At 43.8% G+C, this 20,409-nt stretch overlaps 1 protein-coding gene across 1 annotated transcript in view; it reads left to right on the forward strand.

The window, feature by feature from the left end:
- The first annotated feature begins 2,934 nt into the window (after window positions 1-2,934).
- The window catches only part of Myo1d (myosin ID), a 290,093-nt gene continuing 272,618 nt past the window's right edge, over window positions 2,935-20,409 (forward strand). The window contains exon 1 of the mRNA XM_041665567.1: window positions 2,935-3,259. Coding sequence (XP_041521501.1) covers window positions 3,165-3,259 — 95 coding nt within the window. The 5' untranslated portion in view covers window positions 2,935-3,164. The remainder of the gene's footprint in view (window positions 3,260-20,409) is intronic.

Genomic DNA, 20,409 nt, shown 5'->3' on the forward strand with positions numbered 1-20,409 from the left:
TGATTTAAAATAAAGCTAGCTAGAAACAAGCCAAGCTAATGCCAGGCGTTCATAAGTAAAAATAGGTCTCCATGTATTTATTGATTTGGGAGCTGGGTGGTGGACTCTCAACGAGCCAACAAGTAAAAACAAACAAACAAAAACAAACCCTACAAACTAATCTTGGCCAGTGTCTTGGCATCTTTGTCTTCTACACCATTGGTATTTTCCATGGGTGCTGATCAGTTGTTTCGCAGGATGCTCCTTGCTCTGGGTTTGCTTCATGTTTCTTCCCAACCACACTCAGCTTATGGATTTCTAGCAGGTAAGTGATACCACGCTTTTTTCAGGTGATCCAATCAGAAAGCTCATGATGTCATCACATGTCACTACAGGTGATTTAAATTCTTATTTTATTTTTTTTAGTACATCTTAAAACATAGCAAGCCGGGCGGTGGTGGCATACACCTTCAATCCTAGCACTCGGGAGGCAGAGGCAGGCGGATCTCTGTGAGTTCAGAGCCAATCTGGTCTACAGAGTGAGTTCCAGGTTAGCCAGGACTATTACACAGAGAAACCCTGTCTCAAAAAAAAAAAAAAAACAAAAACAAAAACAACAACAAAAAACATATATCAAAAGGTGCATATCCAAATGTGTCTCTATTCTCATTTTATCACGAAGGAGATTCATAACGAGCTAAACTGCTCTGGTTTAGCATATGTGAATACAGTCCTTGACACTTAGTCTTCCTTGTTGTTTCTGCCTTGTGTGATCACTGATTAATAAGGATGCAGCTGGCCACTAGAAGGCTGGATATAAAGCTGTACAAAGACCGGGTGGTGGTGGTGCACACCTTTAATTCCAACACCTGTGAGGCAGAGACAGGTGGATCTCTGTGACTTTGAGGCTAGCCTGGTTCTACAGAGGGAGTTCCAGGATAGGCTCCAAAAGCTACAGAGAAACTCTGTCTAGAGAAACCTAAAAAAAACAAAACAAAACAATAACTATACAAGTAACAAATTACCACTGAATATGTAAATCAGAATTCTCTTTATATTTGAATAACTCAACCACCTAAAAAAGTTAGGTCAGAATCTGCTGATTTAAGTTGGTTAACAGTGGGCCTTACTTGATAGCTCTGAGTTCACTAAAAGAAACCCATTGGTCTCAATGCCTGATGTTATACTAACCTGGACTTCTACAAGAATTTACAGAATATCTTTGCACAGATTGTGCATACATTTTAGACCTGAGGCTCCTGTTCAAGACAATGACTATAATAAAGTTTTCCAAATTAGCCATTTGAAAACCGCATTGCACCCTGGTATAGCTCCCAATCCCTGCATATTCTTGTATTCTGCTGGTTTTCGTGTCTCTTTTTCTAGTGCCTAGAATTTTAACCCTGATCTTCAATAACTGCAGGACTCAGGGAACACACACATGCACGGGGCATACACACATATCCACTTACTGCTATGACTTGGGGTCTGTTTCCAAGGGCACAGATCTGTCTCTTTCCATTTACAAACTCAGTCCTGCTTACATTGAAGTACCCTGATATGAACAGCGTCGGGATGCAGAATCACTCTAATCTTAGACACTGTCAAGTGTCTCCTCAGCCACTCGTCCACTCTCACACGTGACCCAAGCATAGGACAGTCCTACCTTGGAAGTATTATCCCAGCGTTCTTCCTCTACAAACAAGCACAATGAGATCCAAACATCTTGTGAAGAAAGCAAGCTACACACAGTAGCCACACTGCAGCCCATCTAGCTCTGCTGTGCCAGGGATCAGGGTGGCTTTCTGACAGCAGAGGTGCTCCACGAAAATGATCAAGGCACCGTCCCCTCTCTTGGCAAGCATGGGTTGTTGGCAGCTGAAGCATGCCAAGGTCCTTCAGTCTTATTTACTCATCTCAAATTCAGCCACAGAGCTGAAGCCCAGCCAGGTCCTGGAGGCTTCTAGATTTCCTAATAGATTCTGTACTGAAGATGGCCCTAAAAGGGACACAGGCCTGTAGAGGTGCAGGTGCTGGCAATGTCCCTTATAATGTATTTCCATCAGGAAAATATAGTCTATGTTTGGAAAAAAAAAATTGAAGATCACCCAGGGTGTCTTTAAGTTGGAGATCACACATACAACTCATAACAACTGTGAAACTAATTTCATGCTTATATTATAATACAACTCCATACAATATAGCTACTTGGAAGGTGTGGTGTGTGTGTGTGGGGGGGGGGGAGATATCAAGAAGTTTAGGACACGGTCTTCTGTGCTAAAAGCCTGCAATCATCTTGAGGAGACGATTCAAACATATATTAAAAACTTGCTAGAACAAGGTAAAGTCTGATGGCATGCTCTGATGAATGGAATTTAAAAAAAGGACCACTGCGAACAGAGGAACAGTATGTCACGTGGCTGAATGCTGGAGTTCATAAATCAAATGACCTCCATGAAGCCGCAGCGTTTCCACTTCCTAGCAGTGTGGCAAGTTATTTAAGTTTGCTAAAGCACTTAGATCAACTCTGAGCATTTTGGTGACCTGGAAGTGATCGGTACTGTTGCCATCTCTATTCAATTACCACTTCAAGGGTGGGTAGCACATGAGCCCAGGAGAGTGTGCCAGAATCATAACGGATAATTCGCTCCAAAGCTGCTCAAGTTACTTTTGTAACTTTGTTGGTATCTACTAGGCAGGGGTTGAAGAAGACAGCAAGGCCTATTTCACGCAGAGTCCGCACACAGCACCCTTCCACGCGAGATGCTCGTGCCTGTCTCTAGGGGGCGCTGAGGCTCAGCCGCCGCGGCTGGCCCGGAGCGCGTCCCCGCCCCGCGCGTGCGCGACGCCCAGGTGAGGAGGCGGCTGGGCCGTGGCTGGGCGGGATCCTCCACGGGGGGGGCGGAGCCTGAGCGACCAAGGCTGGGCGGGGCCCAGCCGGACCCAGGCTAGAGGCGGGACCAGCCGCCGCCGTCTCCGTCTCGCCACCACGGCCCCCACACACCCCGCGATCACCGCGGGAGGAGCGGAAGCTGCCGGCCTCGCCCGTCCAGAGCCTAGCCGTCCCGAGCACTGACGAGCGCCCGCCGCCTCTCTCCGACCCGACCCCTCCCGAGCGTGCTGTACGCCCCAGCCCCGGCCCGAGCGCGCCCACCTGAGGCCGCGCGCCCACCTGAGCGAGCACCATGGCGGAGCAAGAGAGCCTGGAATTCGGCAAGGCGGACTTCGTGCTGATGGACACCGTCTCCATGCCCGAGTTCATGGCCAACCTTAGGCTCAGGTGAGCGCGTCGCGGCTGCCATGCCGGGGTTTCCCTGGAGGGGGCGCTGCTGAGGTGCCTCGGGATTCGGGGTGCGCCGAGTAAGCAGCGCCCGCGAAGGAGTGCGCCGGGGTGACAGGGGGTCCGCGGCGCGGGGTGGTCACGCCTCCCCGAGAGAGGACGCCTCCGTGGTGCGGCCTTGGGACTCTAGGGTGTGACGAGGTCTCGGGCTGCAGTTTTAGGGGTCTGGGGTCGTCCCTGAGTGGTGTCCGGATAGGGGCGTTAGAGGCAGGCTGAGCTTGAGCTCGCTTGGGGCAGCACCAGCCTGCCCTGCGCCAGGTAAGTGATGTGGGCGGTACCGGATGACTTAATGGAACAAAAATAAAGAAAAAGAAAAACTTTCAGGAGCGTTGTGGTGGCCCTGGCGGCCCTAGGAAAACGGGAGGGCTGTTTTAAAAAGAGGCTGGCATCTCTTCCCGTTTTCATGCTTGCTTTTCTTTTCTTTTCCTTTCTTCTTCTCCCCTTCTCCCCCCTGGCGTGGTTCTATCCTGCCATTCAGGATGCTATGGAGTGAACCCTGAGCTGTCTGTTCCGGGACACGGGCTATTTTTTAGTTACTCGTTCGACGTAATTAGACACGTTTCCAGACATCGAAGAGACTGCTGTACTTGCCAGTGCCAAGATAAACTGTCTGAATTTGACAAGGCGTCCATGGTTTCAGTTTTTTCAAGGAGTTATGGATGGAGCCCTTGTATTACTGACGTCCTTGAGAATTTAGTCACAACTCAATGCCCCAAAATGGGCTTCCAAAAGAACTTATTTTAAAGTCTTCTATATGAGATTATTTCATTTTCGATAGAGTAATATGTAAGCTGAGTATTAAAGCAGTTTGACTTTTAAAAAGTGAAACCAAGTTTCTAAATAGCTTAAAGTGTGTGTGTGTGTGTGTGTGTGTGTTCGTTCATTCCCAGAAGCTTTGCTTTGTCTGTTGCCTTTATAGCCAAATATCACTTCGTAAACTTAAAACCTGAAAATCATAATTAGATTTGAATGTTTAACTAACTTCATTTTTCACTATCAACCTTAATTTCAAATTTAAAAAACCCGGTTTACTCTTTGAACCAGCAAAACAGTTTCATCCATTCTTTTCCGCTGTATAGCTTAGGGTAACCTTGAACTTTGATCCTCCTACCTCTACTTCCTGTGTACTGGGCGTACAGATGTGCACTACCTGATATATGTAGAGCTGGGACTCAAACCCAGAGCTTGGTACATTAGGCAGGAGTCACTCCATCAACAGACAAACAGGCTGCACCATCAGCCCTCATCTGTTCTGTACCAGGCTTCTAATGTCTGGAGCGAGAGTGTGGAGTAGGAGCACCAGCCTTAATGCTACTCCTGTGTACCATAAACTGTGGACCTCCGTTTCTTAGTTATAAAGTAACAGGGATCTCCAGGAGTTTTCAGAGCTTATATTCTCAGCCTCCCTGAGTTTCCTAGGGTAGTAGTCTCAAAGGACACAGTGTATTCTAAATAGAGTGTTACATAGACTATGAGTTCCTTGCTGTCCTCAGAAAGTCCATTCCAAGAGTCTCTGGATTCTAAAATTTGAGGATGCTTACCTGTATAGTCCCAACTATTTCAGAGGGCAATACTGGACAATGTTCATTTGAGGCCAGTCTGGACAATTTATCAAGACTGCATTAAACATTATGATTAGAGGATGCCTGAATCCTTAGTGTAAACTGACAGAAGTAGCTTCTTCGTGTCTGTGGGACATGTATTACAAGAAACTCCCTGGTGGATGAGCCCTATTTACTGTTTTTTCCTTTAACTACAAGCCTATGATCAACTTTATAAATTCAACACAGTAAGAGATAAAAAATTACTGATACAAAACAGAACTATTATAACAATATACTGTAATAAAAGTTAGGTCGAGTTTCTTGTGGTTTCTCATTCAAAAGATGGTTTTATGTCATATTCACTCTCACTGATAGCATATAGCTGAAACTGCATAAAATGAAGTTTTGGATAAGGGAGTTCTGTTTGTATAGCCTCGATTACACATATCTTCCTGTATTTTCTTCTTTGCAGTCCCAGGGGCTGAACTCAGGGCCTTGTGTGCACTTGGCAAGTGCCTTACCCCTGACCTACACCTCTAGTCCCTCCTGTGTTCCTTAAATCATATCTAGGTTGTGTATAAAACCTAACACAATGTAATGCTATGTAACATTATATTATATCATATCATATCATATTATACTATTAGGGGATAATGACAAGAAAAGATCTAAAGTTGATCAGCCCTGATACAGTGTTACAGTGTTTTCTCCAAATCTTTTCAGTTCTCAGTTGATTGAGAATATAGAACCAGCAGTTATAGAAAGCCAACTACAGATTGTATCCATAGTACTAGAGTAGCTTGTTGTACTTCTTTTGTTGTTTGATTGTTGTTTTTATTTTACTTATTTATTTTCATTTATTTGTTAATAGTCTCCCTGTGTGTAGCCTCAGACTTAAAGCAATCCTCTTTAGTCTCCTGAGCCTCATTTGACACCATGTTTTATATGTTAATTTTAAGCCAAAGTTTAGATGCCCAACCTTTTTTTTTTTCCTTTTGGTTTTTTGAGACAGGGTTTCTCTGTGTAGCTTTGGCACCTGTCCTGCAACTCACTCTGTAGACCAGGCTGATCTCTACCTCCCAAGTGCTGGGATTAAAGGCATGTGCTACCACCACCCGCCTAGATGCCCAACTTTTATATAAATGGCATCAAATGTCATCTTAATCAAAATGATATAATTACGGTTATAAGCAGTACTATGGTGGTACAGAGTCGATGGCCAAGATTCAGGTTCTCATTTTACTACTTTCTTGCTATGGTCTAAAGATTTCTTATTTAAACGTTTTTGTATCCTTATCATTTTTTAAAAATAGGTCATCTTTAGGTTAAATTCTTTTAATATATATATAATTCCAAAGACTACTTCCTGGCAAATATTTATTAGCAATACTGTTCAAAGTTTTCTCGGGTACACATAGCGTAAGAGTTATATAAAATAATAATTTCACCAATTAAACTTGTTCAAAATTATTTGAGATGCTACCCTTCCCCCATGATGGAGCTGTGTGCTTTGAGAAGTCTTTTTATAGTTAAGCTGCTGTGAATTACTAATCATCAGTTTATCAGACATCAAGTACATTTGCTAAGTACATACTACACACGACACAATAGTAACACTTGAACATGGTGTCTTATTTTAACTTCCATACAGCATATGTACGGCACACATGGCATGACATTAGTCAGAACTTTGAGGAATTTTTGAGTTTCAAGTTGAAGGTTTAGAGTCTGAGTTAAACTAGTTTTTAAAACTTACTTTTTGCCAGATATGGTAGCTGACTCCTGTAATCCCAGCACTCAGAAGCTTGAGGCAGGAAGCTTGCAAATTCAAGTTAAACATGGGATACATAATGAAATCCTGTCTTACAAACTTCCCCCATCCCAACAGACAAGAAAGGCAAAGCAAAGAAAGACACCTCTCCATCCCGCTGCAATAGAGTTAAATGGTTGTGGCTTTTAAAAATTAGCACCATCATTATTCCTGTTGTCAGTGTTGTGTGTCTAACCAGGGCCTTTGCATGCTTAGAAAGTGTTCTACTATGAGTTTGATCTGCAGCCTTTTTTTAAAAAAGTAAATTGAAGGACAGTATTTAGAATTTGTTTTAAAGACTTTCACATTCATTGGTTACAAGCTTTCAGAGGTTTGAATTAGTAGATCTTTAGGGAGAACCTGACGTCTGTGTGCACACAAGAGAATGGTATAATTGAACTTTGCTTGAGGTACTCTGGAGGATGAGATGGGTGGATGCAAAGAATTATGAGTGTGATCTGTTCCTTATCTTTAAGAGGTGCTATGTCAGTGAATACCAGGAGAAAGGTGACAATTGCTATTAATTTAGAAAACAGAAAATGAGATAAGCTTTATAGAGCTAAGGTGGCTATTTGCCAAGTAATTCTATGAACTTAATTGTTCTGGAAGTTCGAAAGAGGGACAAACCCCACAGGTTGACTCAGAAACACCCTGAAGAGAAGTTGCGCTCAGCTCCAGAGAATGAGTAGTGCTCATCTAGGTGGACCTGTGGGTGGAGAACATTCCAGGTGGATACAGTGGCATGAATGAGTAGGGAGGGTGGCAAGAAAGCCGGCTGTGTATTTAGATGATCGTGAATGAGCTGTGCTGTCTGCAGAGGAGTTGGTATTGGGGATCTGTGGGAGGAATCATGAGCTCCTGTTAGCAGGATTCCTGGCTGATGCTCAGATTTCCAGTCTGCCTTTTCCCTGCCAGTCAGAATCCTGGATTATTAGATACCTGTATGTGTTTGCTGCTGCTGTTGCTTTGGGTGGGTGGGGGGGGGAGGGGGGGGGACAGACTCACACATCACCAAGGCTGACCTCCAACTCATAATCCTCCTGTTTCTGCTTCCATGTGCTAGGATGGCAGGTGTGTGACACCACAGCCAGCATTTGTGTGTGTGTAACTCTGAGAGTTGGCTGTGATTCTCACTACACAGACCACCAACTCCTCAATTGTTAATACATAGTGTCGGCGAAGGGTGGCCCCATACCTTCTTTTAGAGCTATAAATCCCAACCCGGATTTAAAACCACCCTCTCTGAAAATTTAAACTTTCTGTCATCATGACATTCCCCCTCCCTGACTGTATCTAGCTGTGAGTTTCTGGAATTTGTTGCTGTATCCTTTGGTTTTCCAATTCACTTTATTTAGAGATGACCAAGAATCTCCATGGCAGACCAAATACTAACATGAGATGTTAATAAGTTTTCAGTGTGAGTGGCTTGGGCTACACCAGGTATATTCCTTTGGCTGTCAGCAGGTGAAATGGGAGGTGTCTGTTTGAGGGGTGGATGCAGGGATGCAAATGAAATTCCTGAAGATGTTCCTATTACTCCTGCCCTCCTCATGCTGGCTCCAGTTTGTGCTCCTTACTCTGGAATGTCTGGTCCTGTGATTTCTGCCTGGTTCTTCCTCATGGACTGCTTCCGTCCTTTTTAGGGTCTGTAACATACATGAAGTATCTAAGGCTGTAGTTACTTCAGGGGTCTGTGACATCAAAACTTGATTTTAATTTTCTTAACAGTGGAAATTTTCCATCACTGTGCTGGGCACACAGTACATGCCTTTGGGATAACAGTTTCCGTATTGTGGATAGAGAAGAAAGGAAGGTTTCAGTTACTTTCAGTAAAACTTTTATGGTCTTGAGTGTGGAGGTGCACACCTGTCAATCCCAGCACCTAGGAGTCCAAGTGAGGGGAATTTTGAGTTCAAGCCAGCTTGAACTACATAATAAGACTTTGCCTCAATAGTCAATTGAATAAATAATTTAGAAACTTTAAAAATATCGTTTTCAGTTTGGAATTGTCTTTTCAGAGCTAGTGTTGTAGGTCTGTAGTGTGATTCATAGGATGTGTCACCTAGCATGTGCAAGGCCCTGGCTTTCCTCCCTAGCTCCATCTAAAGGAAAAGGACAGTAACAACAATTGGACTGTTCTCTGCTTTTCCTCTTCTGGAACTAAAGCTTGATTTTTGAACATTTACTCCGATCACTGTAACTTCACTCTATTCATACTACCTGTGCGTGCATGCATGTGTATATGCGTGTTTGTGTGTGTGTGTGTGTGTGTGTGTGTGTGTGTGTAAGGCCAACTCAAGGTGCTATCTACTTTTAAAATTTTTTGAGACAGGGTGTCTCACTAGCCTGGAGCTCACTAAGTAAGCTAGGCTGGTTAACCAGCAAGCCCCAGGGGTCGACTTATGATTGCCTTCCCAGCACTGGGGTTACAAGTGCCACCACACCTGGGATTTTTACTTGCATTCAGGGTCCAACTTGGGACTTAATTGTAAGACAAACACTCTACTGACTGAGCTATCTCCTCAGCCCCACATCTACAGATGAGTGTAGGTGAGTGTGTGTATGTGGACAGGGTAACGTTAAAGAGCTGGTGCGGGTTAATGTGTGAGTAAGCATATCTGAGAAGATTCCATTTGCATTTCTTGCTCTTGTAACAAAATCTCCCTGTGTCTTGAGGCTCCCTTCCCTTCCTCCCAGAAGTCTCCTGTGAGAGGAAGAGACTTGTTCTGTTATTTCTCTTTAATTTTCCAGTGGAGGTGGTGGTGGCAAAGTGCTTTCTGTTTCTAAAGGATCTGTGCCCAGGAGTGAAATTCCTGTCAACCCTCCTCTGACGCTCAGGCCACATTCTGCTTCCTTTTTAGCTACTTGTTTGGGGCAGGGAGCCCTTGCTTCCTCCCTTTCTAGCCTGACCCATTCCTGTTCCTGAGTCTTTCTAGCATCCCAGCAGCTTCTAACCTTACCTGAGTGCACTGTTGGGTGGATGGGGGAACACCTCACTCTTCTGAGCGCACTGTTAGGTGGATGGGGGAACACCTCACTCTTCTGAGCGCACTGTTAGGTGGATGGGGGAACACCTCACTCTTCTGAGCGCACTGTTAGGTGGATGGGGGAACACCTAGCTCTTCTGAGCACACTGTTCTGTGGATGGCGGGGAACACCTAGTTAGTTAGGTGGATGGCGGGAAACATCTAGCTCTTCTGAGCGCACTGTTGGGTGGATGGCGGGAACACCTAGTTAGGTGGATGGCGGGAAACATCTAGCTCTTCTGAGCACACTGTTTGGTGGATGGCGGGGAACAGCTAGTTAGGTGGATGGTGGGGAGCATCTAGCTCTTCTGAGCGCACTGTTGGGTGGATGGCGGGGAACACCTAGTTAGGTGGATGGCGGGGAACACCTAGTTAGGTGGATGGTGGGGAACACCTAGCTCTTCTGAGTGCACTGTTGGGTGGATGGGGGGGGGGAATACCTAGCTCATCACCCTCACACCACTGTCTGCTGAAATGTAAAATTCAGGCTGCTGTGTAGGAGTGGACTTGAGCAGAGACACTGTCCCTGAGAGATGTGCTTTTCAGTTGATAGGGCAGTAAAATGTGGTAAGTTTCCTACCGTCATCTGTTGTTCCTACCTTGAAGACAAAGCATCTACTCAGCCTTATTTATTTGGTGGTGCAGGAGATTGAACCCATTGCCTCATGCATGCTAGGCAATTGCTCGACCACTGAGCTATACTCCAGGTCCTATTTCTTTTAACCTGTGCTTATTATGTCTTTGCTTAGAGCAGATTTTTTTTTTTTCAGTGAAGCTGTTGACATTTTGAGTGGATAAGGCTTTGTTGTGAGGGCTCCTCTACGCCCTGAGGGATATTTAGCAACATCTACCTACTAGATGCAAGAATTGCATCTGTGTAAAATTGCCTCCAGTTGAGAACCTCTGGCCGAGGCTGTTCTTACTCCCTGGACTGTTCTTCCCTCATTACCACTCTCATTCCCTCCCTGCTTATCACTCACATCTTACTCATCTAAAGACCAGTTCTAAGAAGTCTGTCCTAATCCCACAAGACACTCTGCTCCTAGAATACAGGCACACTTGTTCATAACTGTTAAAGATTTTGCCACATTCTCTTGTTGTTTTGCATATCGCTCTCCTTGCTACCCTGAGGCATAGTTAGTCAAAGATGATTTTCTGAAGGTAGACCCAGTGCTGTTGGAGAGCCCATCTTTAAGAAAATACAAAGTGTGGCTATAAAATTGGGTCTTTGGACAGGGAAGCATGAGTGAGTGAGAAACAGGCCTTTTGTTTCCTGTCATGCCACAGGCTTGACACCTGTGTGCTCAGCACAACTAAAGTAGTCAAGCATTGGCTAATTGAGAGTTTAGCCAGAACTCCCAATCCTAAGTGTATATCAGAGCCTCGTGTTGCAGGCCTATAACCCCAGCTACTCAGGAGACTGAAGCAGGGTGATTAAAAGCAAAGTCTGTATGAGCTCAGAGTGAGGTCAAGGACAGACTTGCAATTTATGGAGATTCTATCTCAAGTTGCAAAGAAAAAAGAGGGCTATGGTTGGGCATAGTAACATAATGCCTGTAATCCCAGGATTTGGGAAGCAGAGGCAGGAGGATCAGGAGTTCAGAACCAGTGTTGGCTCATGAGTTTGATGCCAGCCTAATCTGTTTGGAGCACCCCCCCCCCCACACACACACATATATATATTCTCTCTCTCTCTCTCGCTCTCTCTCTCTCTCTCTCTCTCTCTCACACACACACACACACACACACACACACACACACACAAACACCCAAGACAAAAGAGAAAGCTAGGGATGTAGCTCAGTAGAGTACTTGCCTAGCACTCAGAGGCTCCAGATGCAATCTTCAATACCACCCTCCCCTATAAAGAGGAACAAAAAGCATATAACCTTCTCAGTGTTGTCCTTGATTGTGGACTGGGGAGAAGAGGCGTGATGGAACGAATAGGCAGACAGCAGCTAGGGGCTCATGCTGCCATAGAACTCTGCCCACACCCAGTAAGCCATTGGGTCATTGGAAACTTTGGCGAACAAAGTTTTCCCTTCCTTACCAGACCCTGGGTGGTCTTCACACAACGTAAACCCACCGTGGGTTCATTGCTTCAGTTCAAACTCTTTCTCCTCAGATTTAGAGGAGAGGTGAATGGCACACTAAATCTTTTTGGCTTCCATATAAAATTCTTTGGCAACTGCCTTTGGAAACGGACAGTCTGCTCTGTGCCTGTTTTGCACATTGGCTTCAGATTGGAACAAAAATGGGAACTTGGTTTTGGAGCTGCCATTTGGAGTGAATCACCCCCACCGCCTTGTTTCCTCTCCTCTGTGACAGACTTCCAAGACTATTTTTATTCAGGGTCATTTCTTGACCCTGTAGACTTCTGCTGAGTTTAGCTCCCAAATAGAGCCAGATGTGGATGGAATCAAACACTCAGAAGTCACTACTGGTTGCTTTCATTACAGGCTTTTGAAGGGATTGACTCTTAGAGTTGCTTGACTTTGATATGGATGGACACGTTTGCACAATGATCTGCATGCACTTCACTTCACTAAGCTAGTCTTATGTGGAGAGCTAGCTGCTCACCAGTGTTCTCACCAAATGTCTGAGCCAGCCCAGCAAACAGAACCGTGATCAAACACTAACCTCATTTTTTTGATTATTTCCTAAAGACAGGAATTGGACCATTGTACCGTTGCCCAGCCACTGCCGAGTTCACTGAGAGAGGAACTTCTGTGGTCCTCGTTGACTCTAGACCTAATGGTAGCTTCCCCCATGCATGCAACCACTGACATCACTCAAATGCCAACCCTATTCATAGAAGTTGGAGTGAGAGGGCAAGCCTCCTTCTAATTGTCTTTTAAATCCCTTGATTGATTTGACAGTTTTATTTCCTGGGGAAACAGGCTTCTTTCATCTAACTGCTCTATAGTTATTGGTTAGGGCTCTTGAAAAGATCTATGTTTTCCATCCTTTAGCTGGGGGGCATTTGTGTGGTAGAAGAGGAGGGAAAATGTGCTTGCCACAGGGAGAGTGGAAAACACACAGGCTTTGAGGTCTGTCTGACCCAACTCCCAATCTCATTATGATTTAAGTACCCTAGACCTCAATGTCATTGTGTGTGGACAGTGATCACCTACGGTTACTGCGATGAAATCATCTGTGTGGAAAAGGTCTGGTCAGGGCTTAGTTTAATTTCCACTTAACTCATGTTGACTCTTCTCCACTCCTTCCCATATTGTCTTCCCTCTCTGTCCTGCCCTACCCCTGTGAGTACTGAAGTAGCTGTGTTCTTCCTCCTCCAGTAAAATGGGGAAGCCAATTGTTTTGTTTTCATCTGGGAAGCAAGGATGAAAAAGGTCCTGGGAGGAATTCTGGTTGCCCGTGGAGAAAGAAAGATGTTTTCCATGTTCTACCTGGTTCCTCGAAGCCTCCCTTGTGGGAATAATGGGCTATTGTGAAGTTAATGATAGCATCTGAATAGGTGGCCAGAACACAACAGGTCTTCAGTGAATGCTTAACCTCTGGTTCAGCCCCTTGGACTGAACATTCCCTGGCCATGCTCAGTTCGTTCTGTAACCACCACCTGAAACAATCACGCAATGTTTACTTCCTGAAAACCGTCTCAAACTCTCCATAGCAAGCACTTCTGCTGCCTTTTATTCTGTGTGCCATGTTCTCTACTCTCCTACGAGTTGGTGTGACATTGATCCTCAGATCTAGGCAGTGATAGCCATGTGATAAACTTGTAAGCAGAGTCTTTAAAAATAAAACCATTCTGAAACCAAATTTCCTTACCTAGCTGTGGAATCCATATGATTTTTTTTTATATACTCTCCAACATCAAGCTGAAGACCACTGTGCTGAGTACTTACTGGGGCTTTCTTGTGGAAGTCACTCTTTGAGAGATAGCTTGCTGGGATAAAGGATACATTAATGAATGAATCGATGTGAAATGAAATATAGAGCCCAAGTAAACAGTGCAGATAATTCATCATTCTAAGTACTCCCTAGACAGAAGGAATCAACATGCCATATTTTTTTAAAAGAACTGATGACAACATAATTAAGATCTGTGCATATGAATATATTACAGCCCAGGGGGGACTGAAAAATGAGATTGGAAGTGGCTTGGGCATACGCTCTAGAAGAGGTACAACCTAAGCAGATCCTTGATGGAGAAGAACTGTCTCTCATTTGGAAACTGTCTTTCCTGCTGCCTTCTATCCCTGGATGGCTTTTCTTCTTTTTCTACCTGCTCAGAGTGAATGGGCTGGCCTTGCTCCTAGCCAGCTTCCATTGCGCAAGGCTGCTTTCTCTCATATGTCTGCACCTTTTTAGTCTTCTCTTATACTGTCTTACAATTATAGATTAAGTTGAATTGATAAAAATTCTCTTAGAAAGTCACTACCACCAGGCACGATTAAGCTTGTGCTTATCATCCCAGCCCTCAAGACATAACCCTGAATTAAAAGCCTCTCTGGGTAGGCCAGCCTAGGATATAAGAGTATATTTTATAAAATCAAAAGGAGAACAAGACATTCATATTCACACACACCCCCTCTCTGGAATCACATCCTTCTGAAGTAGCCCAGGCACAGTTGTGTCCATTGGCCTAGTCTGGTTATTCTCTTTCATACCTCTCGGTAGCCCTTCACTGGAATGAGGGACTGGAGTTTTCGTTTCTGAGAAGTGGTGCTGATGGGACGGATCTGGGATGGAGCGCTAAATGCCATTGTGAAGGATGTGCATGGTAATGTAGTTCAGTTTATTCTTGGGGAGGCAAGTCCTTGTGACGAGGAAGGATGGCCAAGGAAAACTTTGCATAATTACGATTGCTGGCTCATCTCTGAGTCTAGAAGAGGATGGGGAACAGGAAATCTCCCCTCCCTTATTCTTATGCTCAATTACTGGACTTCTGAGACTCAGCACCCAGACTGTTGTGTACTGTGATCATGACATTGTGGGTGGGAGATGTTTGTGAGCCAGCCTGTGAATTAGATCATGGCTTCCAACATTTCCTGATGAAATAGTGGAAAGCAGGGCATTTAAAGCAAAAGATTCCAGTAACAGACTTGAATAGTTGGAAAAGTCTATCAAGGCCATCATCTGACTCCTTGTTCATACTTTGCCTCCCTTCCAGTTCCCCCCATGTCCTAGCTCTATCCTTGTAGGTACCCAAACTTACAGTCCCCACACAACTGCTTCATGGATGTTGTTGCTATTCTGCCTAACTAGGACTCCATCTCCCCCACATTCTACTCGACTCACAACATAGCAGTAGGTTCACTTTAGTGTGATTGAAGCTTTAACTCTAACATGGCTGTTTTGCTTTACTAGAAAGACTACTTATTGCTGAGCAAGATTTTTTCCTAGAGGAGCCGCAGGCTAGTACAAAGTTCTAATATGTCCTTTTGGAATGATTGGAAGGCATTTGAAGGAGCAAACAAAACACAGCTTTCTTTTAGTTTCTTCTTTCCACATCTCTCCCATGATTATATTACTGTCTTGATTTTAAAAAATTATTTGCCATTTATTTATAAAAGGTTCACATAAACAATAGAAGCAATTGAATTGGTCCAAAAAATAGTTTCACCTAAAACAATGAAGCAAACACCAAGAGAAACTCAAACAATTTTTCTTTCTGTGACCACAAAGTCGGCTTTGAGGACTTGTACAATGGAGAATCGTCTGGAGCGACTGTCTGAGGCTGCTGGCCTATCTCAGTCCACCGCTTTGTATGTAGCATCAAGTCAGGAAAAAAAGCCATAGTCAATTTTCAAAAAGGTCAAACACTGTTGAAAACACTTATACTTATTTGGAATGATTCTTCTGTTAGTCTTGTTTCAGTTCTGACTTACATAGATATCTGGATCATTTTGAGTTTTTTATAGGAATAGTTGTTAGTAATATCAGGTTGAGTTATCAGATTCTGTTATCTTTCTCTAAATTCTTGTGATTAATAAGAGAACCTTTTAACAAGGCAAAAAGTTCAAAGTGAAACCTGGGCTACATGAGACCCTGTCCCCAAATCCCCAACAAACAAAAATCTCTAGGCTAGTTTAAATGTAAGTTACAACTATGAGAACTTGTAATCATATTCAACTAGCTTTTCTGTCAGTTTGTGTTTGTGTCTTAGCCTCTGTGTCCTGAGGGCCATGCAAAGGTTAATCTCCAAAGGTCTATTTGCATTAAGGGCAAAGATGATTTTATATGCATATATGAATGAATAAACAAATAAATAAATGCATAGTATTTAAGCATCTTTGTTTCCTTGTTAAACTATGCATTTTGTTTTCTAAAAGATATTTATTTAGCCCTAGCTGGCTGGAACTTACTATTGTAGACAAAGCAGTCCTTGAACTTGTGATGATCCTTCTGCCTCTGCCTCTAGAGCACTGGGATTTCTGGCCTGTGTCACTAGGCCCTGCTTCATTTACTGTGTTTAATGTATTCCTTTTACTTCTTGTGTTTTGTGTATCATGACTTTTCTGCTGTAACTTCAGTCTTTGGGAACATAGGAAAATAAAATTACCATTACTCTCAGGGGATGAGGTTCTACAGCATGTTTGGGACTCTTTGTAAAGTGGTGACTACCTCCTTTTCCTTTCAAAAGTTTGGAAGGGGCTGGAGAGACGGCTCAGTGATTAAGAGCTCTTGCAACTCTTCTAGAGGATCTGAGTTTGGATCCCAGCACCCACATTGGGCAACTCTACAACCCCCTGTAACCCTAGCCCTGAGAGAGTTCCACACCATCTTCTGGCTTCCACAGACACCATACATACACATGTGACGCGCATGCGTACGCACACACACACACACACACACACACGCACACTCATGAGTAAGTCTTAGGAAAGAGTTGCAGAACTCAGGCATGTGATGCCTGAGCCATAAGATAAAGTAGAAACCATGGCCAAGTGTCACTGTCACCCCCTTTAGCCAGTTAACTGCATTTCCACCACACTCCCCAACCTTTCACAGCGTCATGATGCCTTCATTCAGTTTTTATCAGTTGTCAAATGTCCACAAGGTAGACACCTCAGTATAGCAAGTCCAGTGATGCTTATTCTGGTGGTGTCTGTATTATTCCTGGCCAAGAAGGAGCCTAAGGAGCAGCCTGGGATTCTGAGTAGGGTCCACTAGGGCTTTAGGCCACCTGCCTTCTGTGGCTTTCAACAGAGCAGCTTCACTATGGACTGGGGTTTCAGGGATTTAATTCTCCATTTGGAAAAAGCACCAGCCAGTGAGAAATCAGCTTATAAACTACTGCTACGGGTTTAGAGCTTTAGCCTCATAAACATGTGCACCCCAAAATTAGAGGTACTCCCAACGAAAAGCAAAAGCGAGGTGCCATATAAAACAAAACTCAGGAGACAGCTGCACCTCTCAGTGTTTTGGTTCTCAGAGCCTGTATGGCCTAACCTTAAAGTGAATATGATTCTTACAGTGCAAGGCTGTTACCAAGTGAGATGTGTGTTGTTTTGTTTTGAGACAGGGTCTCACTATGTAGGCCTGGCTGTCCTGGAATTCCTGTGTAGAAGCTCTTGCCTCTCTCTCCTGAGTGCTGGGATTAGAGGCCTGCACCACCATGCCCAGATGGAGTGTTTAATTCTTAACATATTACAGGTACTTAGGTATAAATACTCCCTCAGTTTTGCTTCTTTGAAGAAAATACGAAGTTGGGCATGGTGGCATGTGCTTAATCACAGATCTTGGGAGGCAGAGGCAGGTGAATCTCTGAGTTTGAGGCCAACCTGATCAACAGAGTGAGTTTCAGAACAGCCGGGACTACACAGAGAAAACCCTATTTCAAAAAAACAACAACAACAAAAAAAACCCCTATTCTTTTGGACTGGAGGCACAACGAAAAAAGATGGCCCAGTGGTTAAGAGCACTGTCTGTTCTTCCAAGGGACCTACGTTCTGTTCCCAGCACCCACATGACAGATCACAACTGTCTGTAACTCCAGTTCCAGGGGATCTGACACCCTCATACAGACTTTCATGCAGGCAAAACACCAATGCACATTAAAAGAAGAAAATGTGAATATGTGATTTCACTTTTTCTTCAGTAACTCATCACCATGGCCATACTTTTGAATAGTTTTTTTCAAGCCATTGTTGTATGTAATCCTTTCCTCCCCAAATTAATGTAAATAATTTAACCTTTAGAGTATATTGTTGTTGGAGGCCGCTCGTTCATTCCTTGATGCTGAGACCCAGAATAACCACACAGAATCTGTATTAATTAAATCACTGCTTGGCCTATTAGCTCTAGTTTCTTATTGGCTATCTCTTACGTCTTAAATTAACCCATTTCTATTAATCTGTGTATTGCCATGTGACTGTGGCTTACTGGCAAGGTTCCAGTGTCTCTCTCCCCTGCGAGTGGCTACATGGTGTCTCCTGACTCTGGCTTTTTTCTCCCAGCATTCAGTTTAATTTTCCTGCCTAGCTTTACTCTGTTAAGCTATTGGCTGAAAGTAGCTTCTTTATTAACCAATGGCAATAAAACATATTCACAATATGCAGAGGGAAATCCCACATCAGTATATAGTTAAGTCTACACGATTTATTTCAGTTTGCCTCACTGTAAATCTTCTCTGCCCTCTTAATGTATAAATCTAATCAGCTCTGGGTTCAGCTGTCAGATAAGCTCATTAGAAGGAGTATGTTCTGATTAGACAGATCTTGTGTGTCAGTTGTGTGACATCAGTTTTAAGAAGCCTGTGTCTTGTCTTTGCAGCTGAGATCCCTTTTCTATTGCTTTGGTGTGTTGGTTTAAGAAGCTGAGTTCTAGGTAGGTGCCATGCCACTTGAAACTTATTTCTGTCCTTGGCATTTGAATTATGTGTGTGGTTGAACAAACTCGGCTTATGAGTGGAATTTTCCATCCTGTGAGCATTTTGATTGCTTGCTGACTTGTGGCAAGTAGCTGCCATGTGTCTATTTGCATCTCTGACCTCTTAGGCCCCTGTTTTATCTGAAACCATTGATGAAGAAGAACTTCTTTAATGTTGTCTTAGTTTGTCCTAGACAGGTGTTTCACATAGCCTGAATTGTGTCTGTAGTACCCAGCTTTAGAGAGACTTCCTGGGCTCCATTTCCAGGAGACTGCTTTCCTGAATCTCTTGATGCGCAGGTGATTCTTGTGTTCAGCCAGGCCAGTAACCACTATCCAGGCAACTGTGCTTTCAGCCCAGGGTTGTGCTTTGATGAAGCAGAATTGGGCATAACTGTGATATGAGCTGACTGGCATATTAGCAAATACAACAACCAATAGTCATGGTTGCTATTAGTTATAGTTTAGTTGTTTAACAGTCATGTCTACTCTCCATCTTTGCGTTATGTTTTTATCCTATGACTAGGCCTCTCTTCCACTTTTGCCATGCTGTATGTTGTTTTACTTTCTGTGTCTAGGTAGTTGTTGTTTTGGTTTCTTGTGACAGGGTTTCTCTGTGTAACTCTGACAGTCTTGAAACTCACTTTGTAAACTAGGCTGACCTTGAACTCCTGCCTCTCCCTCCTGAGTGCTGGGATTAAAGACATAGACCACCATGCTCAGTCTGTGTCTAGGTTCTTAATTAAAAAAAATCTGGAGGAGGGAGATGACTCAGTGGGTAAAGTGCCTGCTTCACAAGCACAAAGACCTGAGTGGATCCCAGTGGTGCATGTCTTTAAACCTAAAACTGGAGGGATGGGGAAAGAAGAGTTCTGTTCTGTTTACTCCTCCCACCTATCTTCTAACCAATGAGGGCCAAGTAGTTTCTTTTTATTTAACCAATGACCTTCCTCCATCAGTTTTTAAAAAATAAAGGGAAGGGGCTGGAGAGATGGCTCAGAGGTTAAAAGCATTGCTTGCTCTTCCAAAGGTCCTGAGTTCAATTCCCAGCAACCACATGGTGGCTCACAACCATCTGTAATGGGGTCTAGTGCCCTCTTCTGGCCTGCAGGCTATACACACAGACAGAATATTGTATATATAATAAATAAATAAATAAATAAGAAGGAGAGCGGCTCTTCAGCTTTAAAAAAAAGGGAAGATACGTAGTTGGGAAGGGGTGGAGTGGAACTAGGAGGAGTTAGGAGAGAAGCAGGGGATGAATATAATTAAAGTACATTGTATGCATGTGTGAAATTTTCAAAGAATAAAAATATTTAAAATTTTAGACTCTTTTTACTTACTCAATGTGTAGTTTTGTAAAGTGCTTTCTTATTTAGCATAGTAGCATTTGTGCTTTCCCATGGCATTAAGGGGTCTTTGGAAGAATGATGACCATCATGTCTTCTCTATTCTTTCTGTGTAAGTGACTAGGATGCTGTGACTCCTGTACTTATGAAGCTGATCAGCCAGCAGGGAGACATACTAATTTGGTAAACAATGAGAAGGGTTGAAGGAATCATACAGGGTTTCCTCATCAGGGAGGTGTAACATATGTGCAAGTGTAAGAGTGTGCCACAGAAAAGGCCCTGCGTGGGGAAGTTGTCTTTAGCTGAGATCAGAAGGATGAGGAATCTGTGTGTGTCAGAGGGTGGGAGGGAGGCAAAGAATCAGATGGGGAGGGGTCCAGGCCAGGCAGAATTAGTCCCATGTGCATAGCAGAGAGAAAGAAATCGGTTAAGACAAGCAGACTCTGCACATGTGTTCAAAACTACAAAGTGTCCAGTGATACTAGAATCTGGTGGAATGAAGCAAGCAAAGTGGGGACAGGTG

The sequence above is a fragment of the Microtus oregoni genome, unplaced genomic scaffold, assembly GCF_018167655.1.
Source record: "Microtus oregoni isolate MIOR12 unplaced genomic scaffold, Mior012 000015F_ref0000493, whole genome shotgun sequence".
NCBI lineage: Eukaryota > Metazoa > Chordata > Mammalia > Rodentia > Cricetidae > Microtus > Microtus oregoni.